Below are 12939 nucleotides of genomic sequence, written 5' to 3' on the forward strand. Positions count from 1 at the left end.
TTTTTAGATTCCACATATGAGTGATACCATATGGTATTTTTCTTTCTCTTTCTGGCTAACTTCACTTAGAATGACATTCTCCAGGGACATTCATGTTGCTACAAATGGCATTATGTTGTCATTTTTATGGCTGAACGGTATTCCATTGTATAAATACACCACAACTTCTTTATCCAGTCATCTGTCAATGGACATTTAGGTTGTTTCCATGTCTTGGCTGTTGTAAACAGTGCTGCTATGAACATTGGGGTGCAGGTGTTCTTTTTGAGTTGGGGTTCCTTCTGGATATATGCCCAGGAGTGGGATTGCTGGGTCATATGATAAGACTATTTTTAGTTTTTTGAGGAATCTCCGTACTGTTTTCCACAATGGCTGCACCAAACTGCATTCCCACTAACTGTAGGAGGTTTCTCTTTTCTCCATGATGATGTTTATGATTTTGATCACTTGACTAAGGTGCTATCTGCCAGGTTTCTCTACCGCAAAGTTACTATATTTCCCTTTATAATTAATAAGTGTCTTGTGGACAGATACTTTATGCAAACATCCTATTTTTAAAACAGTTTTGCCCATTAATTTTTATATCTGTCGATTCCTTATTAATTGGAATTCTATAAGGGAGAGCTGTCTGTTTTCTGTATTTATTTGTTGGTTTATTTAAAATGATTTATATCAGTGTGGGCTCATGGATATTTATTTTACTGTACATGTATAATCCATTATTGTCATTATTTTGTTCAAAGTGTTCCAAATTTGACCATTGGGAGCCCCTTCAGGTTGATTCCTGTGTCCTGGTATGCCATTATTTTTTGTGCATTTCTTATTTTCTGGCAGTATAAGATTTCCAGGCTCATCTTGTATTTTCCCTCTTCCAGCCTGGGAATCAGCATTTCTCCAAGGAGGAATTTTATTGAACATGGTATTTTGAAATCAAGATCTAGGGGCTAGGTATGCTAGTTGCTAGTGGTGTATAATAGTTTTTAGGCATTGAAACAGAGCTAGGAATTATATGTATATACACACCTATATTTATTTCTGTATCCATCTATTAATATATTAAAGAACAAGAGTTCATACTGATACCTTTGCTTCCAACCATAGAATTCAGTCTGCCCTTTTCCCTTTCCTTATTTTTAGCACTTTTCTGGGAAAGTGAGAAATTTGGGTCTTATTAATAATATATTTACTTAATTACTTAATCCTAGTATATGTATGTATATGTATAAATATTATATCTATTAATCTATATATATATAAAACATATATATATATATAACTTATATCTATATATCTATAACACACAGTTTCAGAATTGCTAACCCATACCCCATGAAAAATAAATTTACTGACTTGCAATATTTATGTACCATTTTTTTTTTTAATTGAAGTAGTTGATTTACAATGTGTTAGTTTCTGGTGCACAGCACAGTGATTCAGATATATATTTATATCTATCTATCTATCCCATTCTGTTTTAACTTTAGCCTTATAGTAGGGTCAAAATACTGTTCTCCAAGTTTACTTAGGTTAGTTCTTTTAGTTCTTCTTCCCTTCAGTGTGGTTGTGTTACTTATTTGTAATCTTGTTAGGTTCATTTGTTGCTGTTTGTATTTGGGAAAATACCAAAGAGTGCAGTTGCTCGATGACGTGGTAAGACTGTTGAGCTGTGTAAGAAACTGCCAAACTATTGTGCAAAGTATCTGTACCATTTGGCATTCCCACTGGCAGTAAGAGAGAGTTCCAGTTGTTCTGCGTTCACACCAGCAATTGGTATTGCCAGTGTTTTGGATTTTAGACATTCTAATAGGGGTACAGTGATATCTCATTATTGTTTTAAACTTGTAATTCCTAATGACAGTTGATGTTGAGCATCTTTTCATATGCTTGTCATCTGTATATCTTAAATGTCAGTTTAGATCTGTTTTCCCCTTTTAATTGATTTCTTACTGTTGAGTTTTCAGAGTTCTTTGTGTATTTTGGATATAAGTCTTTTATTGGATATGTGTTTTGCAAGTATTTTTCCCAGTTTGTTCGTTGTCTTTTCATTCTCTTAAAAGTGTCTTTCACAAAGCAAATGTTATAATAAATTTCAACTTAACAATTTTTTTCTGTCACAGATCATGCTGTAGGTAGTGTGAGTTAATTTGTGTGTAACACCTATTATTTTGGGTTAATTTTTTTGCATTTACTTTTGTCTAAGAGTTGCAGCACTATTTGTTGAGGAGACTATCTTTTCTGTGTTAAATTGTCTTTCCTTTTTTGTCAGAATCAGTTGAGTATACATGTGTGGGTGTACTTTTGAGCTCTCTGTTCTATTTTGTTGATCTATGTGTATGTTCTTTTCCCAGTAGCATTCTGTCTTGCTTATTGTCCTGTTATGTCTTAGAGTAAGTCTTGTGTTGTATAATAGAGAATTCAGTGGGCTTTTGTTCCCGGTTCCTGCGTGGGAGCCTCTACATCTTTGGAATTTCCCACATGTTAGGAATTTCCCTAATGGTTTATGCTAACAAGGTGGCTCATGGTAGGAGTAGGCCATGCAAGAAAAACCAAACATGTCATTAGAAGGTTGGGGTGTTGAGCCCTGTGTTACTAGTCTAACCTCTGGGGAGCCAGAGAAGTAGGTTGGAGGTTGGGTTTAGTCATGTGTCCAGTGATTTAATCATGCATGCCTTTGTAATGAAACTTCAATAGAAACTCTGGACATTGCATCTCAGGTGAGCATCCCTGGTTAACCATACTCTCTGCATATTACTCATCAGTGTGCTGAGGAGGTGACCTGTTTTGACTCCATGGGGAGAGAACACAGAAACTTCATGTTTGGGGCCATCCCAGATTTTGCCCTGTGTGTCTCTTCTTTTGGCTGGTCATGTACCTCTTCTTTTTGCTATATTAAAACTGTAATCGTAAAGTTTAGTGCTTTCCTGAATTCCGTGAGTTGTTCTAGTGAATTAACCTGAGGAAGAAGCAGGAATCTCTAAATTCGTAGGCAGTTAGCCAGACGTACGGGGCCTGGGAACCCCTGAGCTTTTTGGCCAGTCATGTCTGAATTAATGTCACTCTTGTGGAAGAAAAAGTGGAATATGCTAAATCAACCTTGACTCACTGAAACATGTGATTTGGGAAGAGAAAGGATGAAAGGACTGGGGATGAAGAATTTTTGATTCTTAGGTGGCCGTCTAGTCACTCATGATACAGAACTGCAGCTGTGCTATGATCCATTACTAAAGGCCAAAGTTATGGAACAGAATTTAGAAATGGTGGGAGACACAACCCCCAGTGAGATGGCCCACTGGATACAGAAGGAAGTGCAGAATAGTAAGAAACAATGTACCATCCGTTGGTTACTGTTACTTGTAGTAGCTAAAATGAAAGTAATACAGAGTCCTGGGGCTGATCCTGGTGCTGGGCCAAGCTAAGATTTCAGTCAGTCTGATCTGTGATCAATAGCCTTAAAGCTACTCCTAATGGGATTATTCTAGGACTACCAGAAAGATAGTCCAGTTAGGGAGAGGACAAAACCAAGAAACTACTGAAACCAGGGGTTATAGTGCCAAGTCTTATTGTGCGGATCTGTGTCATCAGCTTCCTGAAGAGTGTTTACTAAAATGAATTGCGAGAATGACTTATTTAGGGGCAGTATCTTTGGTTTTGAATGCTACAGAGTGGAAGAGAATGTTTGGATTGGTAGAGGACCCACAGCTCACTGTAGAACAATCACAGATGGCTGTCCATAGCAGGGTACCTGAGGGAGCAGGTAGCCTGATGGACTGCATGAAATGTGATGTAAAGTCTGTTTACCTGAGAAGAGAGACTGTCTTTCTCCTGTAAATGCCAAACGGAACACCATGGATGAAGAGGTTGTATGTTTTATGGCAAGCCATGCTGATTGACGTTATGATGATTGGGTTATTCATCTACTGAATATGCCTCATAAACAGATGATGATAACTGTTGTTACTAAGGGGCCTCGATACATGGACACTATATCATATAACTATACTGTTGTAAAACCAAGCAGCTGTGTGAGAAACCTTATTGGATTTGCTGTCTCAGCTTCCCTTCTCCGTATTAGAGATACTAAAAAAAAAGGAAAGAAAGAAAAGAAAAAGAGTCATTAACAAGAAAAGAGGGGAAAACAGAAGAGGAGAGCCAAGGGATTTGCCCCATCACAGGTAGATGTTTTTTAAGGAATGAGATGAATGCATTGGACTTAATGAAGTTGAAACAAAGGTGTTAATGCAGCCCTGTTGAAGACTCAGTGTACCAATGGGAGCCAGCACTGGTTCTGCAATTTTAAAGGGGCCTTGACAACACCACTCTGTTTATCCCAGTTTGGAGAAGTTTTAAAAGCTGAAAAGCAAAGATGAAAATGAGAAAACTGACCTCGAATCACCTGGGTCAGTGGTTTGGTAGTTTACTCTAAGATTGACAGAAGAGACAGGGTCCGTTGGCTCTTACCTCTTCTCCTCTGGGGACCTAAGGGCTTATGTATATGAGTGAGTAAGAGGGTCGCCAGGTGTAGAAGAGAACTTTCTGGGACTCCTTGACATAAGAATAGCATATTACAGAGGCTAAGCTGAGGAAGGAGTATGAAAATAGAGATATTTGTTTAATATTTTAAAGTTAATTTTTATTGCTCCATTTTTTAAGAAAAAGCAAATATGTATGTATTTACCACCCTCAGCTTCTAAGCACATACATTGTGCTTTTGCTATTACAAATAATTTTTTAATAAAGAGCTTTGTCTTTGTATATTACGAGAATAGATATATAGACTTGTGATATTGGATCTAAGGTTAAATGTACAAGTAATTTTCTTAGGTATTTGAGCAACATTTTTTAATTTTCAAAAGCTTTTTTTTTATTCTTGGGTAAAATTAATCTAAGATAAAATTAATCATTTTAAGGTGAACATTTCAGTGACACTATATTTGCAATATTATATAACCATTACCTCTGTCTAGTTCGAAAACATTTCATAACCGCTAAATAAACCTAGTATCCATTAATTAAGTAGTTCCTCCCCAACCTCTGGAAACCATCAGTCTGCTTTCTGCCCATATGAATTTACCTATTTTGGGTTTTTCATACATGGAATCATACAATATGTAACTTTTTGTTTCTGGATTTTTGACTTACCATAATATTTTTAAGGTTCATCTGCATTTTTATAGCATATATCGGAAGCCCATTCCTTTTTAAAGCTGAATAATATTCTATCATGTGTACATTCCATTCATCCATTGATGGACGTAGGACAGTATGGGCTGTCTGTACCTTTTGGCTGTTACGAATAGTACTGCTATGAACAGGCATACACATGTATTGTTTAAATACCTGCTTTAAATTTTCGAGGGGGTATATGTCTTGGGGTGAAATTGCTGGGTTATGTAATAATTCTGTATTTAACTTTTGAGGAGCTGCTAAACTTTTTTTTTAACAGTAGCTGCATCATTTTACATTCCTCCCTGCAATGTATAAGTCTTCTCATTTATTCTACATACTTCATGACACTTGTTTTCTGGTTTTTGTTTTTCTTTTTTAATTATAGTTAACCTACTGAATATAAGTTGTATTTTATTCTATTTTTTTGATTTACATTTCCCAAATGAGTAATGATGTTGAGCATCTTTTCATGTGCTTCTTAGATATTTGTGTATCTTTTTCAGATAAAGTCTATTCAAGTCCTTTGTTCATTTAAAAAATTGGATTGTTTGTGTTTTTATATATCCTGGATACTAGACTCTTATCAGATATGATTTGCAAGTATTTTCTCTGACTCCTGTTGTCTTTTCACTGTATTGATAATTTGTACCAAAGTTTTTAATTTTGATGAATCCAGTGTAATTTTTCCTTCATTTCTTCTGCCCCGACGTCATCTAAGAGTTCATTGCCAAATGCAAAGTCATGAAGATTTAGCCCTGTATTTCTTCTAAAATATCTATGGTTTTAGTTTTGTATTTAGGTCATTGATTCATTTTGTGTTGGCTATTGTATATGTTGTAAAGTAATGGTCCAACTTGGTTCTTTTGCGTGTAGATATCCAATTCTCTCAGCACCATTTGAAGAAGAGATGATTCTTTATTGAATACTCCTGGCATCCTTGTCAAAAATCGGTTGGACGTTGATGTATATATATTTCTGTTCTCTCAATACTGTTCCACTGATTGATATGTCTTCTGCCAGTAGCACACTGTTTTGATTACTATAATAATCTGTAATCATGTAGTTTTGATTGCTTGACAATAAAGGTAAGTTTTGAAATCAAGAAGTGAGCCCTCTAGTTATTTATGAAGAACAAAGAAATGTTTATTTTTGTTTCTTTGTTCCCAATTAATGTAGGTAAATCTTCAAATGCATTAAAATAATGGTAAAGAAATTTTTTTAAAAAAATGAGCCCTTCTCTAAATTTGTTGTTTTTCCTCAAAACTGTTTTTGGTATTTGGTGCCCCTTACATGTCCATGTGGATTTTAGGATTTACTCTTCCATTTCTGCAATAAGAGCCATTTGACTTTTGAAAGATATTGCATTGAAAATATAGTCCACTTTATGTAGTAACCATCTTAACAATATTAATTCTTTCAATTCATGAACACAAAATGTCTTTCAATTTACTTAGGTCTTTAGCCTTTCAGCAGTGTTTTGTAGTTTTCAGTGTACAAGTCTTACCTCCTTACTTAAAATTTATTGTAGGTATTCTTTTGGATGCAATTGTAAATGGAAATTTTCTTTTTGGATTGTTCCTTTTGGTGTATAGAAAACAATCCTGATTTTTTTAAAAATTGTTTTGTAACTGACTTAAAGTATTACATTAGTTTCAGGTGTATAGTGTAGTGACTTGATGTTTTTGTACATTACAAAATGCTTACCACGGTAAGTCTAGTTACCATCTTCACCATACAGAGTTATTACTATATTACTGACTGTATTCCCTATGCTGTACATTATGTCCCATGGTTTGTTTATTTTGTAATTAGAAGCTTATACCTCTTAACCTTCCCTACCTGTTTCACTCAACCCTCCCACCCACCAAGTCCTTTTTCCCTCTGGCACCCACCAGTTTGTTCTGTTTGGTTGTTAGTTCATTTGTTTTCTTTTTTAGATTCCACATATAAGGGAAATCATAAAGGTATATGTCTATCTCTGACTTATTCCAACCACATTATCACAAATGACAAGATGTCATTCATTTTTATGGCTAGTATTTTAACACACACACACACACACACACACACACACCACACACACACACACACACACCCCTTCTTAAAACATTCCTCTATATGAATAGGTACTTAGGTTGCCTCCCTGTCTTGGCTATTGTGAATAACGCTGCAGTGAACAAAGGTGTGATTTTGTTGTCTTTGGAAAAATACCCCAAAATGGAATTTCTGGATTGTGTGGTAGTTGTATTTAAATTTTTGAGGAGCTTCCATACTATTGCCCATAGTGTCTGTACCAGTTTACATTCCTATCAACAGTGCATGAGGGTTACTTTTCCTACACATTCTTGCCAACACTTGTTATCTGTTGACTTTTTGATAATAACCATTTTGACAAGTGTGAAATTTGATTTGCATTTCCATGATGACTAGTGATGTTAAGTATCTTGTCATTCATCTGTTGGCCATCACATGTATGTCTTCTTTGGGAAAATGTTCAGGTCCTCAGCCCATTTTTTAACTGGGTTTTTTTTGGATGTTGAATTATATGAGTTCTTTTTGTGTTTTAGATATTAACCTGTTATCAGATGTATCATTTGCATATATTTTCTTCAATTCAGTAGGCTGACTTTTTGTTTTATTGATAGTTTTCCTCTATGTGCAAAAGCTTTTTAGTTTGATGTAGTCCTGTTTGTTTATTTTTGCTAATGTTTACCTTGCCTGAGGAGACGTATCTAAAAAAATATTGCTAAGACTAATGTGAAACAGAGCACTGTCTACGTTTTCTTCTTCTATGGTTTCAGGTCTTTCATTTATCTCTGGTGATTAATGGTGATTAATACAAACTAGTGATGGTATCATTCATTGTCAAAAACATTTAGGCTTTCTCCAGTTTATTAGTGGAGAAACTTGTTGAAGGAAGCACTAGTCCACCATCTCATAGTTCACCCTTTTTGAATGGAAAAGCATTCTCAGAGGCCAAGGAAGTTCTGTGGCACTTCTGCTAATGTGCTCAGTCAGGGTTTTAATTCCAGAGAGGCTTGTGGGAAGCCTCTGGAAGCCAGAGAGCATACAAATTTAGGTTTTCACACTCATACTCCCAGGTAGTGGTTTTGCTAGATGGTCTCCCAACTAAAACAGGTGTATGTGGATGTTGGCTCCCAAGGAATGCGGGCTTGCCAGTGAGAGAAAGAGCCTGCCATCACAAACATGGAACAGCAACTCTTTCCCATGTTAGGCAATCTCCATGCTTACATGGCTTCCTTTCTTCCTATAATAATGCATTTCTTAGTCTGTGCAGATGACAGATTTGTAAACTGGTGAAGAAAAATTATAATAGATTAATTTTTTCTTATCTCTTTGCCTGAAACGTTACTGAAAGATCTAATAATGTATCTGATACAACTCTTAAAGTCTAATGTTGGAGAAATAGAGACCTCCTATAAAAATGAATGCTGTCTCAGACAGATACTAGAATCTAGTCTTCTCACTCAGCACTGCCTCTCTTGTCAAACCGGGGGCATGTGCTTTTATTGTTAGGGTCCATAGCTGAAGTGCTTTGAGGCTCCTGAGCTAAGACCTTATTGGTCAACTCAAACCAAAAAGTGCAGGGTTTTGGTAAGCTCCGCAGGGGTCCTATCTAACGTTGCACAAGGGGAAGGCCCTGGGAGGCAGGGGAGAGACTTGCTCACAAGACCTGCTGGAGAAGTCATATTAGGAACTTGGATTTGCTTGCTGTTGTCCAGGGCATTTGCTTGTGGGAGGGGCTAGTTTCAGTTCAAGGCTCCTGCTGACTGCTTGGCCACACAAAATGGATGCCAGGGCAACCATATCATGAAGTAGTTCAGCTGAACTCTCAAGAAAGATCAGGATTGTCTTTTTACATGGCTATAGCTCGTGTCCAGAATTGTGCCTCGCATATATTGGTCTTTGTTTGTGTTGAATTTTTGAAAGTGTGTCTTACGGTTGCCACACAGAAGGGCAGGATCGATTCCTCTCCCCCCAAATTTGTTCAGGTGTCCAGAAAGATGGTGCCACACATGTACCAAGAGAATGTGAAAAGATTTATTACTCATGTAATGAGACTCTCTGGGAATACCAGGACAGGCACCCAAACTGGTGCAGAATGGCTGGAGTGAAGAGGGAAGGGGTAGGCAGCTCTGGTTATCATTGTGGTTAGGGGATGGGCTGGATTGAGGATTCCCACATGCAGGCTAAGTTTGTGCAGTTTGAATGTCCCTGCTGTTGCCAAGGGAGGTAGACTTTTTTCAGCATGAAGCTTTAATTACTATTAAAGCGGTGCGTCCTTATTATAAAATAAAAAAGAAGTGTAAAAAATCAAAATAAAAAAGAATACAAAGAGCCTAAGCACATTATCTCACACAATGGGAAATAATAATTCTTTGTTTTATCATCATCAGATACTTAAATATATTTTACAGCATTAAAGATGGAATCATACTGTGCATATATAATTGGTTCCTCCCCACCATTTTGCAGAGCATCCTTTCATGTGTCTAGATAAATTTCTGAAACATCGTATATAATGATTTATTGATGAGCATTAACTTGGAGCATAAATATGGATGGTTTTCCCTCCCTGTAACTATTGCTAACTCTGTTCCCCTTCCTTTTCCTCTGAGCTTTCTTAGTAACTTCTCAAAATGACATCATAATTTTTTCCACTCCTTTTGCATTCATTAGAATAGGCTCATTTCTGTTCTCTAAGACTATGCTTTTAAATCTTTCATTATAAAATGAAACCTGCAGAAAACCACACAAAACAAATGTAGAGTTTAGTTATTTAAAAAGTTGAGCACCTTTTTGGAAGTCATGGCAATACTTCTTTTGCTGACTCGTACTTCTCAGGAAGCCCTACTTTGGATTTAGAAAATGAGGTTCTATTGCCTTTGATTCTTTACTGTGTCTTTAGTTGTTGGATTTGGCCTGGGGTACCCAGCATCACCTTGTTTCACACATACGTACAAATAGCTGAATGTTTTTATAGAGGATATAATTTTGCGGGGTAAATTATATAAATCATAATGCTTATTGCAGAAAATGAAAAAATACAAATACTCAAATAAAAAAGACAGGAAAAAACCCATAGTCCTAAAATAGTTAACCTATGTTTTGATTTTCTTCCAAGTTTTTTTATGTGTATTATGCAGTTTTTCCCATAAAATGGGTAATTCTGTACATGCTATTTTAGAGTCTTGATTTTTTTTTTCCAGTTAACATCTAGGCCTTCTCAGTGGAAGAAATGTATTTTTTCTTTTAAGATGAAAAAATCTTGTGTTCATACTGATATTTCCCATTTACATTCAAGAACATAGCACAGAATTATTTAATTTCATTGTTTTTTACATCTTTATTTTCTTTTTCTTAAGATGAGAATCCATTTTTTTTTGGCAAACAGCAGTATAACTCATTTATACCCATGTATATACAACAACCTCAGAATATTCTCCATTTTACCATCTGTAGTATAATTACTGCAAATGGTTTGAGGAATTTTTTTTCCCACTTGAAATAGTCTGACTGTTATGCCATCAACTTGATATGTAGATTTATTTCAATTTGATGTTGATATATAGGGATTCACTGGAACATTATTTAAAGAGCAAAAGATTAGAAACAAACTAGTTTGTGTTTTTCCCCAATTAACATCTTTCCATGTCTAATAATATTTTTATTATCTTTTTAAGGACTGCATAATATTCTGTTGTATGACTATATTTCCTGTTTAACTATTTTTCTGTTGTTGGGCATTTAGCCTATTTCTAGTTTTTGCCATTCTGTACAATGCTATGATAACCATGCGTATACATAATATTTTTTGCATTCATCTGTTTCTAAGGGATACATTCTTAGGAGGGAAGAATTTGCCTTTTAAGAAAAGGTTTTAGCTAAATTTTAGCCAGTTGGCCTCCAGAAGGTTTGTATAAATCTAATCCTATCTGGAGTATAGATGAGTTTTAGATTCCTCTAAATCATGATAGCGTCACATTTGTGTGTTAACAGTCTTTCCTACATCATATTTATTGGTTGTTTATTTTATATTTATTTTGTGAATTGTTCATTATGGCCTTTGCCAGTTTTTTTTTTTTTTTTTTCATACTCATTTTTTTCCCTTGATTTTTTAAGGAAGACTATATTAAGGACAGCAAATATTTCTTGATGGAAAGAAGTTCTGCAAAATACTTTTTTCTTATGCCGTAGTTAAATAATTACGCAGTTATTAGCTTGTTTTAAATAATAACAATTATTCCAATTACTCTTAGTTCTCAGTGGATCCTGGAGGGAAGGCCCAACAACACAAAATTGGAAAGATTTGTATGGAATATCCAGTATAGGAGCACTTCTAATTTTATTCACATTGTCTGTAATAAAGTATATACTCCCCTTCTTTAAGAGTTTTTCAAGACTGTAATCTCTCAGTCCCACTTAAAGGTTTGTGGATTTGTGATCTTTCTACTTACATACACTAAGGCAAGGTCTTGCAGTACTGGATCAGTTCTTAGATTGGAGAGATTCACTAGTGGGCTATAGGTTAAACTGAGTACATTACCTTAAACTTAGTTTTTTGTTCATTTAATTATTTAGACTTCAGAATAAGAGTCTTCAAAAGCAAAACACTACCTTTCTAAGGATGGGTGATAACTAGCAAGATTGCAAATAGAACCCAGGAGGGACTCCTTATAACCAATTTGAGTAGTTCAGTTCTACTGTAAAAAAGAACAAATTAAGGTGAACCAAGGAAGTAGTAGTGGTGCTGAGAGAAACAGTAGGCATGTTTGGCTCAGGAAAGTAAATGAAGTAATCACATTGTTAAAGACTTACTTCATTATTTTACGTAAGTGGTCCAATCCCTAGAGATAATAAAACACCACCTTCCACAACACATACGAATAAACTTTGGGAGATTGTTTATTATTTTTGATTATTCATGTTACCAGGGAAATTGTTAAAGCACAGGCTTAGGAGACCTCCTGTGTTCACATCCTGTTCTGGCCAGGGATTAGATTTTCTCTGCATTAGTTTATCTATAATATGGAGATTGCACTAGTCACTAAATCATAGGGAAGTCTGAAGAAATCAATTAATACCTGTAAAGTGCTTAGAACAATATCTTGCAGATAGTGAGCAATGTGTAAGTTTTTAAAAATAAAAAGTAAAATCTACTGGTGGGGAAGAAGACCCAGAAAAGGATGCTATTTAAATAGCTTAACCAGGTAAACCAGTTGAACCTGGTTTTTTTTTTTCTCATTAAAAAATTCTTATCTTTAAAATCTGTACTTAACCACACAAACATTGAGTAAAATCAGATTCTCAAGTAGTGATGTTCAAATCTAATGATAACATTGAGTTAGGTTACAGCATTTTTTTTCCTGCTTTTGTTCACAGGATATTCTGAATAATCTTGAATCATGTGACCTTGAGGATGATGACCTTATGCTTGATGTGGATCTGCCTGAGGATGCACCTCTCGAAAATGGTTAGTGGGAACAGTATTGAACTTCTGAAAGTATATAGCTGAGCTACTTGACTGTATCCTATTTGATATTTGTTATTTACAGACTTCCTAATGTCCATGGAGGTAGCCTCTTCAGACTGAGAATCAATATTAAGTGATGTTAAATAAGTTCATTTGTAAACTTATTTAAATGTAAAAAACCTGACTTTATAGGTCTTAGATAGAATTCTATATGACCCAATATTATATACCTATATCATACAGTAAGTGGTAGATAGGATTTATCCTTTTTCTTCTTT

General features: G+C 35.3%; 1 protein-coding gene across 1 annotated transcript in view; it reads left to right on the top strand.

Moving 5' to 3' along the window:
* CCSER2 (coiled-coil serine rich protein 2) overlaps window positions 1–12939 on the top strand; it is a 125332-nt gene that overhangs the window by 44625 nt on the left and 67768 nt on the right. Inside the window, 1 exon segment of the mRNA XM_032491609.1 lies at window positions 12571–12661. Within this exon segment, the coding sequence (XP_032347500.1) occupies window positions 12571–12661 (91 nt within the window).

Source organism: Camelus ferus, chromosome 11 (assembly GCF_009834535.1).
Source record: "Camelus ferus isolate YT-003-E chromosome 11, BCGSAC_Cfer_1.0, whole genome shotgun sequence".
Lineage (NCBI taxonomy): Eukaryota > Metazoa > Chordata > Mammalia > Artiodactyla > Camelidae > Camelus > Camelus ferus.